This window comes from Trachurus japonicus, chromosome 1, assembly GCF_045865225.1.
Source record: "Trachurus japonicus isolate A0001 chromosome 1, Traja_1.0".
Classification (NCBI taxonomy): Eukaryota; Metazoa; Chordata; class Actinopteri; order Carangiformes; family Carangidae; genus Trachurus; species Trachurus japonicus.
In genome coordinates, this window is record NC_140907.1 from 16,496,810 (window position 1) to 16,512,480 (window position 15,671).

Genomic DNA, 15,671 nt, shown 5'->3' on the forward strand with positions numbered 1-15,671 from the left:
GTCCTAAATAGTCCTATTTTCCGTCAGCAATCACTTACATGAAGTATTTCAGCCTAAACACGAGTCTCTCCGTCACTCTGCTCTGCTGTAACCCGAGGAGAAAATTTTCCTTGTGGGATACAAGTGTTATCCAATGAGGGGAGAGAACGGCATGAAGGGCTGTGTGTGCAGCCAAGGGATGCGCGTGAATGTGGTGACGTAGCACGAGGACCAATTGATGCCTGACAAGGGCGGGGGCTGCTAACTCATGGTGCGTTCAAGGAAACTCGTACTTTGTGTTTTTCCTTCCTGTGAAGTCATACCAGTTCGATCTGGTGCGAGTTCACGGGTCGGAAGTTACGAGTGGCCGTTATAGGGAACTTTCACAGACAACAGGACGGTAAAAACACGAGCTACGGGTTACCTGGAACGCTACCAAGTCGTAGTTGTGACTTGAAGCTGTAACTTACGGTTTCAAAAGCCTGCCTTGAACACAGCATTAGCCGAAACGGCCGTGCCGATGATATCTGCTTTAATAGACAACTCCCTGACAGAGAGTAATGGATAAAAAGATTGTAAAAAATTGAGGCCTTTAACTTCTGTTCAAGTAGAAAGTTTTTGGCCCTTATTTTGACATATCTAAAAATGTAATGTCTCATTAAGAAGCTGAATATATCATTTTACACATGTAAAATATATATATTCAACATATAACAACAATAAAAACATATAGATTTTAGCTCTTAGTCTTGCATACAAAATAAAGTGTACCATTTATATTACTTTTAACGATACAGTTTTGATTTCTAGTAGTAATTTCTCACCTTATCCACAGCGACCCCTGGACTGGACTCCTCGATACCCAGTTCTCTACGCTGCTCTGCCCTCACCTCTGCATAGCTGGATTTTGGACAAAAAGTGGTGGGTTTAGGGACAGACTGTTATGGAGAATGTGTGTGTGCATAAGACATGTGAAAACCATTTAGAACATTTTGCCTTTTATCATTTGAGATTCTGCCAATGGTCTGAAATGATGTGTTTATTAGTAAAAGCTACAGAGAACAAGGGACGAAGACGGAGCACCCAGCTTCAGTACCTGACTACTGTGTGTGTGCAGACAATAAACTCAGGCCTTGAGTTCCACTGGTGATAGGTGATGTAGTAATGCGTCTGCAGCCAGATCCACTGTTGACCTTTAGTCAGGAAACGGTAGTAGCAAGACTTCCCTTTACCGTACTGCATCACTTAACGTGAGAGAGGCAGACAAGAGCAAGGATGTTAGAAATAATAGGGGAATGGCTTTTACAAGGAATTCTTAAAAAAAAAAAAATTAATAAATATGAGCCCTCACAGTGTTCATGACACTTGGCTAGTGTCTCCAGGTCATCCACATGGTAATAGTCGTACCCCGATGTTCCCAGGACCTCAAAAGGCAGGTAGCCTATGATTGGTGGAGCTCTGAAAGAAGAAAAGTATAAAAGGATTATACTCTTACAGGTGCACTTTGTACAACAAGTCTCCTGATCCCATATAAGTCAAGTGTTGTTCAGAATAACCACCCTGGCCAGATGTATCATTAGGTGCGTTTCCATTACCCCTTGAAATGCGCAAAACCTAAATATCGCAATGAAAAACTGGTAATGGAAACACCTACATTTCGAAAAAACTATCAAATATCGCTAAAACGTTTTTACGCTCTCATGAGGTGTCGATACATCGATACAAACGTGTATCGCAAAAGTGTAATGGAAACACTTTTTTCGCTTTTCTACACGTCACCGGCGTCACCGGAGTTGTGTGTGTCCAGCTGTGTTGGTTTATGTAACTTGAGGGGACAAATGAACCACATGTTTCTTTGTCATGCATTGCTGACCTGGGCATTGTTTCTCAATAAATTAGAAAAACCTTTCCTATCATTCCCCTTTTCCGTGCATGGTTGAAGGAGATTGGCTCCTTTCCTTTTCCTTTCAATGGAAACACCCACAAATAGCAATTGCACTTTTTCAAGAAATATTTCAGAAATATCGCTTTTATTTTGCGAAAATCTGTAATGGAAACGCAGCTATTGTTTGAATATGGGGATTCGAACTGTTTCTCCTGAATGCTCCTGAATGCTCTACTCAGGTGGAAAAGAGTACAAAATAGGTGTGTGAAGAACGAAAAAGTGAGTTTGAGAAGCTCAAACCCTTGCCGTCGCCTCATCATCATCAATTTCAGGAAGTTGCAGAAGTGGCCAAACATAGCTTTTCTACCTATTCAACCATCTGACATGCATATAATGACTATAATGGCATGTGTGGGTTTGTGTGTTTACCTGTGGTCTAAAAACAGGAACTTCCATTCTAAACTGTGCCTGGAGGTGAATTCTTCATTAGGCTCCTCGACCGTACACATTTCCTGTGAAAATAACAAGGGACAATATACAAGATAAAATTGTTATTTCATTACATGACTGTGATCTTGAGTGTGAGAGAGAGTGTGTGTGTGTGTGTGTGTGTGTACCTTAATAAATTGAGGTTTGGCCAGTCGAACTGTGGCTACAAAGCACACCTGGTCGTCAAATGCAGGTTGTAGCGACCGCTGTAACACGCCTGCCAGACCATTCCTTGTCACATTGGGAACTACACAACAAGAAACAGAGTCAATGAATATACGGTGTGGTTGTCTGTGCAGGTAAGGCATACGATGACCACGCTCAAGATGAGTGTTTGATTGACCACATGAAAACTATGTGCACTGACCAAATGGTAATCTGTACTGAAATATAATGAACTTCTTAAAACAACAATTCTTGGACAAATGCCAGTTTTATGTTTGTACATTTGACTTCTCCATGAACATTCATGTGCAAAGATATAAATAATTTGACTTTTACACGACTGTCACCCGACTTAAAAGTCCATGACTTCTGAAGTGTCTTGCACACAATGCGGTATTAATGACTAAAATCAATTAAACTTAGCTCTTCACCTGACTCACCGTTGTTGAGGGACTTGAAGTTCCCGATGAACTTCACATACTCATAAACAGGGGGTTCTTTGGGGTCAATTGCCCCTCGTAGCATATGGCAACAGAACTCCATGTGATTCTTAGCTGGAGAAAAGAGAAGACAAGAGACAATCATGTCCTAACATGCACAAATGAAGGCAGTATTTCTGGTCTATTGTGCTCTGGGCTATGATTCGCTACAGAACAATGAAAAACACCATTTTGAAGTCTTTTTCATTTCAATTTTGACAGAGTTATATGCAAGGTTTTAATTAAAAACAACAACAACTGAAAACCCACACTGATTCTGGTAGAAACAATGGGGGTGTTCAGTTTGTTTTGTTTCTCTCCATTTTGCTTTGAATATTATAATTCAAAAATCACAATCATGTGAAAAAAAATGATAATAGCTTCAAGCTGTACACACTGGACTACGATTCCCATTTTTTATGTTATCCATGTATTGTTTTTTGTTTGATTGCATTCAATCAATACAATCATTAAATAATGTCAGAAAAGCAGACACTATGATGAAAATGGTTTTACTGACTCTTCAGGTAATCGGTGTTAAGGCTCTCGGGGTCGCTGGGGTGTGTGGACAGAGCCTTGTACACCTCGGAGTGTTCCCCAATTGGAAGGAAGTTTAGCAGGTTCTGGTCCACCAAGTCCGCCTGGGGAACACAAACATACGTACATGAGAAAACACACATTAACAACAATAAATAAAATGCCTTTTATATTTGTTCTACAGCAAAGCTGATAACTAATACAGACCAGACTAAAAACTGTGTTACCCACCGGTAGGTGTTCTAGTAGTGAGGTGACACTCTCAGAGACATAGAGGATGTTGCCATCAGTCATTATTGCTATAAAGAATCCATCCAGAGCCTGATAACGTACAACAAGAAGAACAGGTTCATATTTGATCGACAGCAGTAGAATGAGAAAGAGTTTGTTTGAATCAAAACTGATTTTAAATTTTATTTCAATGTTTCGTAACAGCTAGTGTTACAGTAGAAAAGGAGAGGTTTCTGACCTCCAGCATGAGCTGGGTGAACTCTTCATTGCTGAGAAATGGAGGCTTCCAGTCCTGCCTGATCTCACTCGATTCCGACTGGGCTGCGATCTCTGAGGAAGGAGAAATGAAGAAAGGGAAAAAGTCATCAGAGGACAGGACATCCAAGGCTCCTCACAAAAACAAACTAGGCAATAACACAGACCAGCATAGTAAACAATGAATTGATAGTTCAAAGCTCAGAGTAAAAGCAAGGCAGTTAAACAGAGAAGTAGATAACACAGTGCGCAAGAGCAGTGGGAGCTGATAATAATGCTGACGATAAGTTAATTATCACGCGCAGCAAAAAGAGGAAGGATTACAAGCAGCAGCAACTTGTGCGCGGTAATTACATATTTCACCTCATGGTATTCAGGTCTCAAGTCAAGGGCAGGATTCACACATGCAATGGTTATTCATATCAATACTTCATTGAAGAATAACACACACAGTGACCAGGTCTCATAAAAAGTGTAATAAAATATGATTTCAACAGGCTTTAGTGATGAGGGTAAACAAGCACTGAGAGCAGCTAAATATAGAACAAGAAGTGTCCATCCTGTGAGCTGCTCAACATAAACACAGGACGCAAGGTGAGGATAGTAGAAAACTCTGACCTTTGTGTTTACACAGGAAGTCGATGCTTTTCTGCAGGATGGTGGACTTGTCCATCTTCCTGGTGTTGCCCGGCAACATCGTGCCGAGTTCCTTGATGAGGACATTGAACTGGTCTCTCCGTTTCTTCTCAGACTTGTTACGGGACACGCTAGGATCCAAAACAGTGATAAATTAGATTGTAAATGTGATGCAATCATAGGTTTTTAGGCAAAGAGATTTTTTGCCCCAGTTTTTGACTGCATCTGTAATAGCAAGCAACGAGGATAATAATGAGCAGATGTTAACCAGATGTAGGGCATACATATAGTATATACGTACATATGTACACAGTCTTTTGACATAGTACATTCTTCACAGGGTGTGGGTCATGACGCAAGCCCTTAATTAACATGTGATGTTTTATGAATGGGTCTGGTTTACTGATGTTAAAGACACACTGTGCCAACATCTATATCTTACCGTTTTGCTTTGTCCTTTTCATCTTCTTCCATCAACCCATCAAAGATGCTACAATCATCCCTATAGGAGGAGAAAAGGTTTTTACAGACTTCGCATAATTATTACCAATTTCTTTTGTAGTTTTCCTGTGTGCGCACAATTGTTGGCAGCTTGAAAGCAGATATGCATTGTTAATAATAGTTAAAGATAGAAGTTGGCTAATGAGAGGATTCCTGCATGACAGGTTTATTTTTGGGTTGGTCACACACAAAAAAATAGAGTGAGACAGAAAGAGAGAGAAGGAATGTGTTTTGCCTGCCAAGGAGGTTGAGTGTGCAACAATGCATGTTCTTGCTTACATTTCAATTAATGTAGGTCAATACAAACACTTGCACTGATGGACATTATTTGGAACTGTGATTTAATACCTTTAAAATCACTACTATTTTACTGTGCAACACTGCAAGAAAATAATGTTGAAAAAACATTTCATTTATGTTAGCATGTCATTTCTTTTATTTAACAATGACAATAATTATATTTGCAAGAGGTAATTAAAGTACCGTTATGTCTTGGGTATCTGAAAATGTACATGTACAGTGTGTATATGCATGTCTTCTATGGTAAACCAACCTAAAATTCTCAGTTGCCACTTTAGTCTCGCGCGAGACTTTGTATTACAGCTCTGTTTTCAAACATGTCGGCTTTCTTAAAGTAAACAAACCCCTCAGTGTATGTTTGAATAGCCATCTGACAAATTTGCGGTTTTGTGGGATGTAAAGGTCCCATTATACTCTGCTGTGGCGATGCAGGGACAGACAGAACTACTGCATAACAGATTCATTCTTTTTGAACTAAAATATTAGGAAACTAAAGCCCCAGGTTGAATTTGCCTGTAATTGTCCTTTAAGTCAAGAACAAAACCTCCTCTACTCGACAAAAACTTGGTAAAGGTACTCAAATTTGTTGAGGTAGACTTTATGGCTTGAGTAGGTGTACCTATTAAAGAGGCCACTGAGTGTATTGTTTGTGTGTAGTACATACCCTATGCTTGATGTCATGGTGGCTGCTGATCAGGGCTGTGGCTGGAGTGAATTGCTCTTTAGGCGTGAGGTAGGCATTTGGAAGACCACCTAGAGGGATAGTAAAAGAAAACAAACAAACAACAGGGTCACCTCTACTTTAAATGCAAGGTATAGGCTGATACAATTCAACTTCAACTGCATCAGCTGTATATTACCCCACATAAATTACACAAATACAACTCCACTATATCACCTCTTTGTTTTGTATGTGGCACAGAGGAAGGAACATGTCTTCATTCTACCTGGCAGTGTTCTTAACTGCAGGGGTTTGTATGTGAAACTCTATCAAACATTCAAGGGGTTACATTTCCACTGGACCCTGAAATTAGTTTAATTATTTTTCCACTTTCTATTGTCCTGTCATTGTGAGTTCATTTCATTTTTACTTTGCCACCTTGTGGATATTGAGTTTTTCCTTGATTTGATTTTGTCTTGTCAGTTTGTAAATGTAACTTTGTTCTTAAAATAATCAAAAAATAAAATATATTAAAAAAAAACAAACAAACAAGTAATTGTACTGTATTAAGCAACAGTCATGATACAGTATTTTCCAATTCAGTGGACTAAAAATATAAGTGAATGGTTAGGCACACAAATTCATGACAACTGGAAATCAAATTATGAGAAAGTTTCCCGCCCTAAGTTAGCTGCTGTCCTTTTACACACACTCTTCCTGACAAACAGGTTAACTGAGGTCTTTTATGACAACAGGCCAAGCCTGCAGAGTGAACTATACTTGATTCCAACTCCTTGTTGATGCATATAATAACAATAAGTACATAAATAGATACATTTAGTAATAATCATTATCTAATAATCATTAACACTACCATTCACAATAGATTCTGACATTGGGCTACCTTATCAATACACAAATAACAGATAAATCTAGAGCAAAATGAATCATACCACAGATGTCAGATGACCATATTTGTACAAGAATATAAACATCTGTTGCAATATGTTGAGAAGCATAGATCTAAATATATTGTAATTAGATTTTATTGGTTTAAAAGTAATCAACTGCATGATCATAGTTTACACTCCTTTATAAACTTAGTTTATCACGACACTGTGCCTTACTGTGTGATGTGTAGTGTATAAGTGCGTGCGTATTCATTTCTCAGATTTCTCACCCCACTGCAGCTCATGCACGGTCAGTTAACGTCTTTTCTTAGGGGTCGTAGAAAGGGTTTGGGGTCAAAGTTGCCGCTGAGGTCATTGGGGTCACGAGAGGGCACCAGACCACAGGAAAGACATGGTGGTCAACCAAACCTGCGGGAGAAATCATAGCAGAAAAGTGGGGTCATGCAGGGTCATGTGGGGTCATTGGGTTGATAGGGGGCAGTTTTTAAGAAATTTGCCATCTTTATTGCCACAGGAAGAGTGAGTGCAACTGCAGCTAGAAATATCCTATTCAGAAATAATAACTTTGTTGTAAATAAAATGAATGAGAAAAACTAAAAAAAGAAAAGAAAAGGATCTTTGACATTTGAGATACCTTTCATATGCAAAATATTATAGCTCACTTAGATCGATCTATAATTTTACAATGTGTCATTTTAGTGTAACAATGTGCAGCAGCTTTTCTTGTTACAAGCACAATTATTTTTAAACAAGTTGCTGATAAACAAAAAAATTATTAACAACGAATAAAAAGGATTACTATGCTTACATTTCAAGTACTCGTAAGAGCAGTTCATTTGGAGCATGGGGACACATTTAATGAAGGAGAGGTAATTATAGAAAATCTTTGAATTTACCTTCTGTAATGTCCCCCTTGCAGAAAGCAGCAGTTGCACTGTAGATCTTCTCCTTTCAGGCACTGACAAACCAAGTCACGTGTAAGCCACACCTCACCTGCAACACAAAAACCCCAGGCTCAGTGACAAACATACCACTCACCCTTCTCAGTGTTTACCATGCATGCAAATTCAAGAGGCCAACCAGGAATGTAAATGTGTTAGTTGCTGCAAGTTAAAAACAGGAAATGGGGGCTGCAAACAGCTTATTTCATTCGGTTAATAAAATGTCAGAAAATGCCCACCATTTTCTCAAAGATTGTGGTGCTATCCTCTAATTCTTGATTTTTGCTTAAACAGCCGCACTGCTATAAGATTAAGGATGCAATTAATCATTCTATTGTCTCATCAGTTAATATGCCAAGTGCATTTTTCAGTTAACCTATCAGTTGTTTGATATATACAGTACATCAAAATTGTTGAAGGTCAAGATGGGGTCAGGATGCTGTCTGAGCCACAGTCCGCATCCAGAAAAATTGTTAATTCACAATGATATAAAACAAAAAGAAGAAAATCTTCACAATCAGAAAATTGGAAGCAGTGCATGTTTGGTTTGTTTGATTGAATGTAATTACTGGAATAATTCATCAATTACCAAAATACAGTAGCTGCTACTTAAAATTTCTGTTCACTGAACAAATTGTTTCACTTCTGTTATTTTCCTCATTTATTATTCACCTGATTATCTTCAAGGTGTTGTGGGAGCAATGACCAACATAATAACCATAATAGCGTTACTACTGAGAAACTGTAATTGATGACAATTATTTTCTTTTTTTCAATTTCTAAGGAGTGGATATAATGCTTTTTTTTGTCTAACCTGGCAGCCAAAACACAAAGATCTGAGGTTTACTATCACATATGGCCTTCAACCACTAAAGGTTTGATATTATTGGAATACAAAAAAAGATTAAAAAGACTATTTGAATATCAGTGCAGCTGTGATTAAATCATCAAATTGATTAATCAAACCAGCTTATAACAACACGTTCAGTAAATCTGTGTTGTCTTGGTGAATTACAGCCCAAACTTGTCAGCCAGTCCCAGAGCCCAGTGGGTAAACAACAGACCACCATTTAAATCACACTGTGTCCCAATGAACCCCATTTAAGAGGATTTTGCTGAAGATATTACTACTGTGGGCAGGAAGGTCACGGTGGGTAAAGTAAAACCGTTGGATAACATAATCATCCGGCTAGATTGTCAGTGTACCGACTCCAGTGTGAGATAATAGTGAGATTGTGATGTTTAGTTGAGCCATTTTGAGGACCCCGGGCCTCTGGTTTAGTGGGGGGGGGGACTGGCCTGACCTACAGTCATGTATTCCTGATGGCCAATAAGTGAAGCCTCATTAGACTGAGCGTCTTCATTGGGCGATACTGCTAGCCACAGTCCAGTACTGTCAGTGAATAAACACTGATATTAGCTCTATTATGACCCGGCGGAGACCATCTGAAGCCCCCGGCCCACACAAGCACAAGCTTTCACACACTCACAGTAACGTTTTAACGCACCTTTTAGTGCCACAGGTGTTCGTTATACAACCGAAAAGAGAGCAACCCATATAGCCAGCTAGCAGCCTGGCTAACTAAGCTTGCTACCGAAAACTGCCCATTTAACTCCAGAGATTTAATGCTCTTACTGCCGCCGTTTTCTCACGGGACCCTCGCCGACGCTGAATGGCACAGTTGTGACAGGTAAAAGGGGGCCGGGGGTTCACGTTTGTTAAATAACCAGAGAGGGGAATATCAGCTCTTAAATACAGGCGAGCTGGCGCCCAGCCTCAAGCTGCCTGTCACGCAACAACTGACATTGGAGACAAAATAAAATCTGTGAAATATTTACCGTCGGTCCTTTACAACGCCGCGAGAAAACACCGAGCCTGAACGATCCTCGTAAAAACCCGTCAAAAACACAAATGTCGGCGGCGGAAAGGCGACTAAAGCCAGCGATGGTGGAAACATTTTCGCGGCAGATGTATGTACACACACACACATACACACTCACACACTAACAGGGCTACGCGCACGCGCTCGCCCACTCGTACACATAGACACTGGCTGCTCTGAATGTGGGTCACTGGGCCTTGCTCTCCCTCAAGCGTGCGGAAACAGTCCCGAAGCCTCCGCTGCAGTCCGACCGCTTCCGCACGCTAAACAACACACACACACACACACACACATACATAGATACATACACACACACATACACCGTTTACCGAGCACGGCGGTGGCGCTACGACACAATCTACCTCGGATATGTGCATTAAAAATCCTTACCTTGGCGATAGATCGACGGCAGCCTGCGTGTTTTTGCTTACTTGAACGTTGCATCGAGGAGGAGGCGGTGGGGGCCAGGAGCACTCCGGGTTGGGGAGAAAAACAGGAGGCCTACTTCATATTACGACGTACAGTCATGCGCAATAGAGACAGTAGGGCGCACTATTTTGCAAGTACAGTAGCAGCGAAAAACGGAGAGGATCTTCAATGGGGGAAATGACTCTGCGTGTTTTTGTGGCTTTTCCTGCCAGTCTTGTCCACAATCGGTGTAACCTACTTTTTTTTTTTTTTTTTTGATATGATGGAGAATATATAAAGCGTAGCGATTCCGCCTCTAGACATGCAAATTCATGCATTTAAAGCGAGAAGGGCCATAGTAGCCACGGACAAGCAGTTAATTCCTATTTCATTGAAGCATTTGCATTTGCACAATAAGTAGATGTTAATAAATGATAAATGCGGCTCTGTTTTATTTATTTATTTATTTTTCCATAATGGTGATAGTATGCATTTCATACATTCTTGACATTATTTCCAGGAAAACGGGTTAGGTGAGGTTGTAGTGAATGGACCGTGAATGTGACATTGGATGGTAGCCAGGAGGGTGCAGAGCAGGGTAGGGATGGCCCTGTCTGATGGCAGAGGGGTTTCCCCTTTTATCGACATCCAATCACAGGCTCCACAAGCCGTGACGTTACACCTGTACTTTGTCGAGGTTCCCATAGATTTATGATATTGGTACACTTTGACGTTATAAATCTTTTTTGTTATCAGGTGTTAATTTCGTTTGTCATAGACACCCATGTTATTTCTAATGACATAACTCAGAAAATTGTTAATATAAGTAAAGGAAGTCATAAAATTGCTTAACACAAAGCTAACAACATCGTTTTTCAACATAAATAGGAAGAAAAAAAACATTGACTTGGAAATATATGTGCACATCTGACAAAGCTATAAGACCTGCAGCATTGTCAGGAGGAATATAGCAGGCAAGGTGACATATTGTAAGTGACTTATGGAAAAGCAATAGAAGTAATTACCACATAATATTGTAAGCTCTATATGAAAACAGCAGTAGTTGGAGCTAGCCTCCCTAATTACACTGGTATGCTTGTAATTTCAGCCTTTGGCCAGTTGTGCATCAAATACAAGTTTTCATTTAGCTCTGATCTAGTTTATTTAATGTGTAATAGTAACAACCTCATTAACTCTTTGCTCCTGCTTGGTCTCATCATACCTCCTGACTGCACCTTCTCTGAGTTTCTCTGTGCCCTGTTTTATTTTCTTAAATCTACTTACTCTCTTTGAACTCAATGTGCCCCCCTCATCTTCCCTTCCCTCTCTGTCATCATTTTCTCTAATGCTTTGTTCAGATTACTCGCTATCATCATCTGCCTTTGGAGGAGTCTCCCCCTTTTCATATCTACTCTCTTTTCTCATCTTGCTTCTTCCATCACACCTTCCTGCATAATCCGTATTATAGGCCTGTAGTCCTTAATTCCTCTTCAAAGTCTCATCTTTTTTTTCACCTACTCTGCTCCGTTTCTCTTTTTTCTTTGGCTATTCTGTTGCCTCCTCCTTTGCTCTATTTCCCCCTTTTTTAAATATCCTTTGTATCTCCTTTTTTCCCTTCCCTTTTTCTCCCTATTTTTTATAGTCTTTCCAAATGTGACTTACACTTCTTGATAGTCTTTTCTCTCTGCTGCATCCCCTTTAATCTTGTCTCTTTTTTCCTTCCCTTCTGTCCCTGCGTCTTATACTTCATCCAGCCCTGCACAGGTATACGCAGATCTACTCCTCACCCTTTCTGGCATCTTCATCCTCTCTAATAATTTCAAATGCCTCCAACATTGTCTGCATACAGTATTTTTTTATATGTTGATTCCTCTGAATTTATTTCCTACTGATGTTAATAGTTACTCACCTTGATGTTTTCACAGACTGCAATGTCAGAGATGATGGGAATGCTCATATAAATAATCATAACTAGAACTACAGATATATTGATGCAGTGTATCCATTAAATATTAAGAAGATGTGCAGCTTTTATTCTTTCTTTAGACTTTAAACTTTATTTGTCCCCCTGGGAAATTCGTTCCTTCTATCGCAGATTACAAACGCTATTCTAATGCAAATTCAGGGATTTTCTCCAGTTATTCCTGCACAAAATACCCCTTTCATTGCACATGGCAGATATGGGCCTACTGGGGTTAAAGTTTATGATAAGTAAGTACAATAAACCTCATGTGTTATTCATTAGATTCAACACTTGTATATTTCCTCCCTACTTCCTGCCCATCTGCTCATCTTTTCCATCTCAGAGGCAAAAAGCCTTTCAAGAGAACACCCACAAAAACCATCAACAACAACAACAACTATAAAGCACTTAGCTGTGGAACGACCCATCTTTGTTTTCACAAATGTGACAAATCCAATGGAGCCACACTCTTTCCAGCTAACAAATCAAATCAGCGCTTTGGTATGGTTCATCCTGGGGTGGTTTTGCTCATGGAAAATTCCTCCCACCCTGTTTTTTTATTTACCCGGCTCTCATGAACATGGACAAAAAAAAAAAACATGCTCAAAAGTGTGACATTATGTTTTCTCTGCTTTTCAGTACATCTAGGAACTTGCTACCATGATCACTAGAGAAGTGAAGCATCCTGTGCTGGTGAAATCCCTCCATTTGAGTGCTTCACCCTACTTGTACCTGTTTTCAGAGATTGAATTACCACAGGGTAATGGAAACCGTGCAGAGTGCTGTGGGACATTCTTTCCCCACACAACAACCGTTTAATCACAGACAAACATTGGGCATCGTGCCACATTATATTTCATCTTCTCTGTATGAGTGACTGGAGAGGAGACAGAGAGACCACAGAGGGAGAGAGGGAAAGACACTGTGTGTGCTGCAAGGAATCATACAGTGTAATCACATCCAACTACAGGTAAAGTGTGTATCCGTGTGTGTTTTTGTGTGAGAAACACTTCAGTCAAGTAAAAAAATCCATATTTGCAGGAACTCTGGGTCAATATCAGGATTGTCATAATGGATCTTAATTGAAGTAATAAAAGGGTAAACATGATGAAAACACTGGCCAGTTGGTATGAAGTCAGTACTTAAATTAAAGATTAACAGGGATCATCAAGCCTGAATGCTGCTGAGTGGCGTGTGTGTGTGTGTGTGTGTGTGTGTGTGTGTGTGTGTGTGTGTGTGTGTGTGTGTGTGTGTGTGTATGTGTGTGTGTTTGTAAGAGCGCATTGCACAGACAACCAAAGATTTTCACACAGTCTGACCAGGGGAAACATCACCACCTCCCTCCCTTACCGCTGCCAGGTTTCACTGTCGTCCAGTGTCACGATCTTGATTATCTTCTCTTTGTTTCTTCCTCTCTCCAGTGATGTCGTCTCTTCTGAGGGAGGAGATGCAGAGGGTTTTATTCCGACCTGCAAAACAGAGACTGGTGGAGTTTATTGAGATTGAGGAGCCATCGCATGGAAGACATTTTCTTTGTGTCTCAGGTAAGCATGAGTTTCGATGAGTACAACATTCAAAGAAAATATAATACAGCATATTATTTTGGTTCTACAGAAACTGTTAATGCCCAATGTGTCCTCCTCCTGTTGTGTTAAACACTGACTGTGTTAAGTCTTTCATTTTTGCAAGGTTGAACTTTTACTGCACTGTATCTGGTGTTTTTTCTTTTCTTTTCATTTTTCTGCAGTAGCAAAAAACAACGTGGTGCAGCTATGTATAGTGCAGTGTATGGTAGCGGAGCCACCCCTTAAGTCTGGATCCAAGAAGTCCCACACCAAACGCTCCAGCATACAGGACTGTTACAGGAGGATTGAGACCTGGTCCCTGCTAGATCTGACACTTGTTGACGGACGGGACCCTGATGTGGTGAGTAACCACCTTTCTAGTCCTTTTCTGTCTTAATATTAGAAGGAAAGGTTGGTATGCATGCCACAAAAGAATTATTGTACATAAGACTACTATGTAATGTCTTGTGTAGACCCAAAAATAATTTTGAACTTTCTCTCATGGAAATCCTAAATAAATACTGAAAAAAATGTCATGCAAAAGAAATGGTACAAGAGAGAGAAGGGCCTACAACACAAATACCTATGCCCATTGCTGTATATATCAATTTTATTGACTACTCTATCTGTTAAGCTATTATCTGTCGTTAATAATAGCTACTGTAATATGGGTGTGATAAAAAAAAAAAAAACTAACTCAAGGTCCACATTGTTTTAGCTGAAGCTCTCATCCACATTGAATCAGATAAACATTAGCACTATTGTGCTGGAATTGGAATTGGGATGTTTTTCGTAACATAATTTCTTATTTACATGGAAATAAGTATGTCAAACTCCAGACAGACTCCTCTGGCATTATCGGACTACAGTTCTCCAGTGAACTGATTTAATTTAGGTCTTTATGGTGTTATTTTACGTGTTAAATCATGATGTCAGCTCAGGCTTTAAGCAAAAGATTTATTTTTTGTGTACTGTCGATGCTGATTATATCATTCTGTATCATTTTGTGTCCTCAGGACGACCCCTGTTTCCTGCTGCACTTCGACAAGGTGCGGACAGTGACGGCCATTAGCTGCTCAGCCAAATACACTCTTGTGCGTGCCCTGGTTGCTCTAAGTGACCAACACTGTCAGAAGTCACTGAACTTGCGGAACTTTGACTGGTCCTACATCAAGCCCACCTCCTTCTACTCCAACAGAGGTGACTGTGTTGTTTTGTCACAGATATGCTTCTATGCATTAAATTTGGTGTGTCTTTCCATGTGTCCAGTGCCCCTGGATGCGTAGTGTGTGTGTGTGTCATCCAGAAAACTAGCACTTTTATTGTAACTTGCGTTGAGTAGGAACTATGGAGTAAATGTAGGCTCATTGTTGATTTGGAGTAATTCACCATGAAAAGTTGTTTGCATTATATTTTGCTGAATGTGTCTTCATGGCATACAGGTTTCAATCAGCTTGTTATTTGTCAAGGGCACAATTTGTGATTTTTTTTTCTTGTATTACTTATCCTCAAATGTATGCTATTCTGTTTACTAATGTAAAACTGTGAATTTAAAATTAGAAGAAATAAAACACACTGCAAACCCCCTGCTTTTTGACTTGTCTCCCACAGGGGCATATTTGTGTTACCCTGGCCTAGGACTTATCACACTAATATTTCCTCAATTGGCAATAGGCTACCACTGAGGCCACAACCTCTCTTTTATACTAATGATGTATAGTGGTGTATACAGAGTAGTTTTATTTCCCTGGAGTGTCATAAATGTATTTACCCAAAAAAAGTACTTTTCAGTACTTGAGTAAATCTACTTGGTTACATTCCACTACTTCTGAAATCAATTACACTGACTATCTCTTAGGACTGGACCAGGACCATGGATGCA

General features: G+C 39.9%; 2 protein-coding genes across 7 annotated transcripts in view; one reads left to right on the plus strand and one right to left on the minus strand.

Annotated features, from left to right (window-relative positions):
• clockb (clock circadian regulator b) overlaps positions 1-10,496 on the minus strand; it is a 20,896-nt gene extending 10,400 nt beyond the window's left edge. For 2 of the 3 annotated variants that reach the window (XM_085776299.1, XM_085776279.1), the window contains exons 1-15: positions 10,244-10,496; positions 7,926-8,022; positions 7,299-7,437; positions 6,122-6,210; positions 5,099-5,158; positions 4,639-4,787; positions 4,004-4,095; positions 3,766-3,855; positions 3,518-3,638; positions 2,959-3,072; positions 2,482-2,600; positions 2,294-2,376; positions 1,331-1,437; positions 1,076-1,223; positions 804-879 (exon numbers count right to left, since the gene is read on the minus strand). In XM_085776299.1, the coding sequence (XP_085632425.1) occupies positions 804-879; positions 1,076-1,223; positions 1,331-1,437; positions 2,294-2,376; positions 2,482-2,600; positions 2,959-3,072; positions 3,518-3,638; positions 3,766-3,855; positions 4,004-4,095; positions 4,639-4,787; positions 5,099-5,158; positions 6,122-6,138 (1,176 nt within the window). In that variant the 5' untranslated portion in view covers positions 6,139-6,210; positions 7,299-7,437; positions 7,926-8,022; positions 10,244-10,496. Of the gene's footprint in view, positions 1-803; positions 880-1,075; positions 1,224-1,330; positions 1,438-2,293; positions 2,377-2,481; positions 2,601-2,958; positions 3,073-3,517; positions 3,639-3,765; positions 3,856-4,003; positions 4,096-4,638; positions 4,788-5,098; positions 5,159-6,121; positions 6,211-7,298; positions 7,438-7,925; positions 8,023-9,809; positions 10,137-10,243 lie in introns of those variants that run through there. The other variant, XM_085776289.1, reaches the window with a different exon arrangement.
• On the plus strand, positions 9,547-15,132 carry exoc1l (exocyst complex component 1 like). 4 transcript variants are annotated; one of them, XM_085776323.1, is made up of 4 exons: positions 9,547-9,661; positions 13,646-13,768; positions 13,972-14,150; positions 14,806-15,128. In XM_085776323.1, exons 2-4 carry the CDS (start codon positions 13,648-13,650, stop codon positions 15,073-15,075), a joined length of 570 nt encoding a protein of 189 aa, XP_085632449.1. In that variant the 5' UTR covers positions 9,547-9,661; positions 13,646-13,647; the 3' UTR covers positions 15,076-15,128. The 4 variants fall into 4 exon arrangements, with proteins under 4 accessions (XP_085632449.1, XP_085632466.1, XP_085632438.1 ...); XM_085776340.1 differs by lacking the exon at positions 9,547-9,661 and adding an exon at positions 9,849-9,941 and having other exon boundaries at positions 13,975-14,150; positions 14,806-15,132; XM_085776312.1 differs by lacking the exon at positions 9,547-9,661 and adding an exon at positions 9,849-9,941.
• The last annotated feature ends 539 nt before the right edge of the window (positions 15,133-15,671 follow it).

Coding starts and splice junctions, on each gene's coding strand:
- exoc1l (XM_085776323.1), top strand. CDS start 13,648: ATGTCGTCTCTTCTGAGGGAGGAGATGCAGAGGGTTTTATTCCGACCT. Junction 13,769..13,971: donor ACATTTTCTTTGTGTCTCAG/GTAAGCATGAGT, acceptor ATTTTTCTGCAG/TAGCAAAAAACAACGTGGTG. Junction 14,151..14,805: donor ACGGACGGGACCCTGATGTG/GTGAGTAACCAC, acceptor TTGTGTCCTCAG/GACGACCCCTGTTTCCTGCT.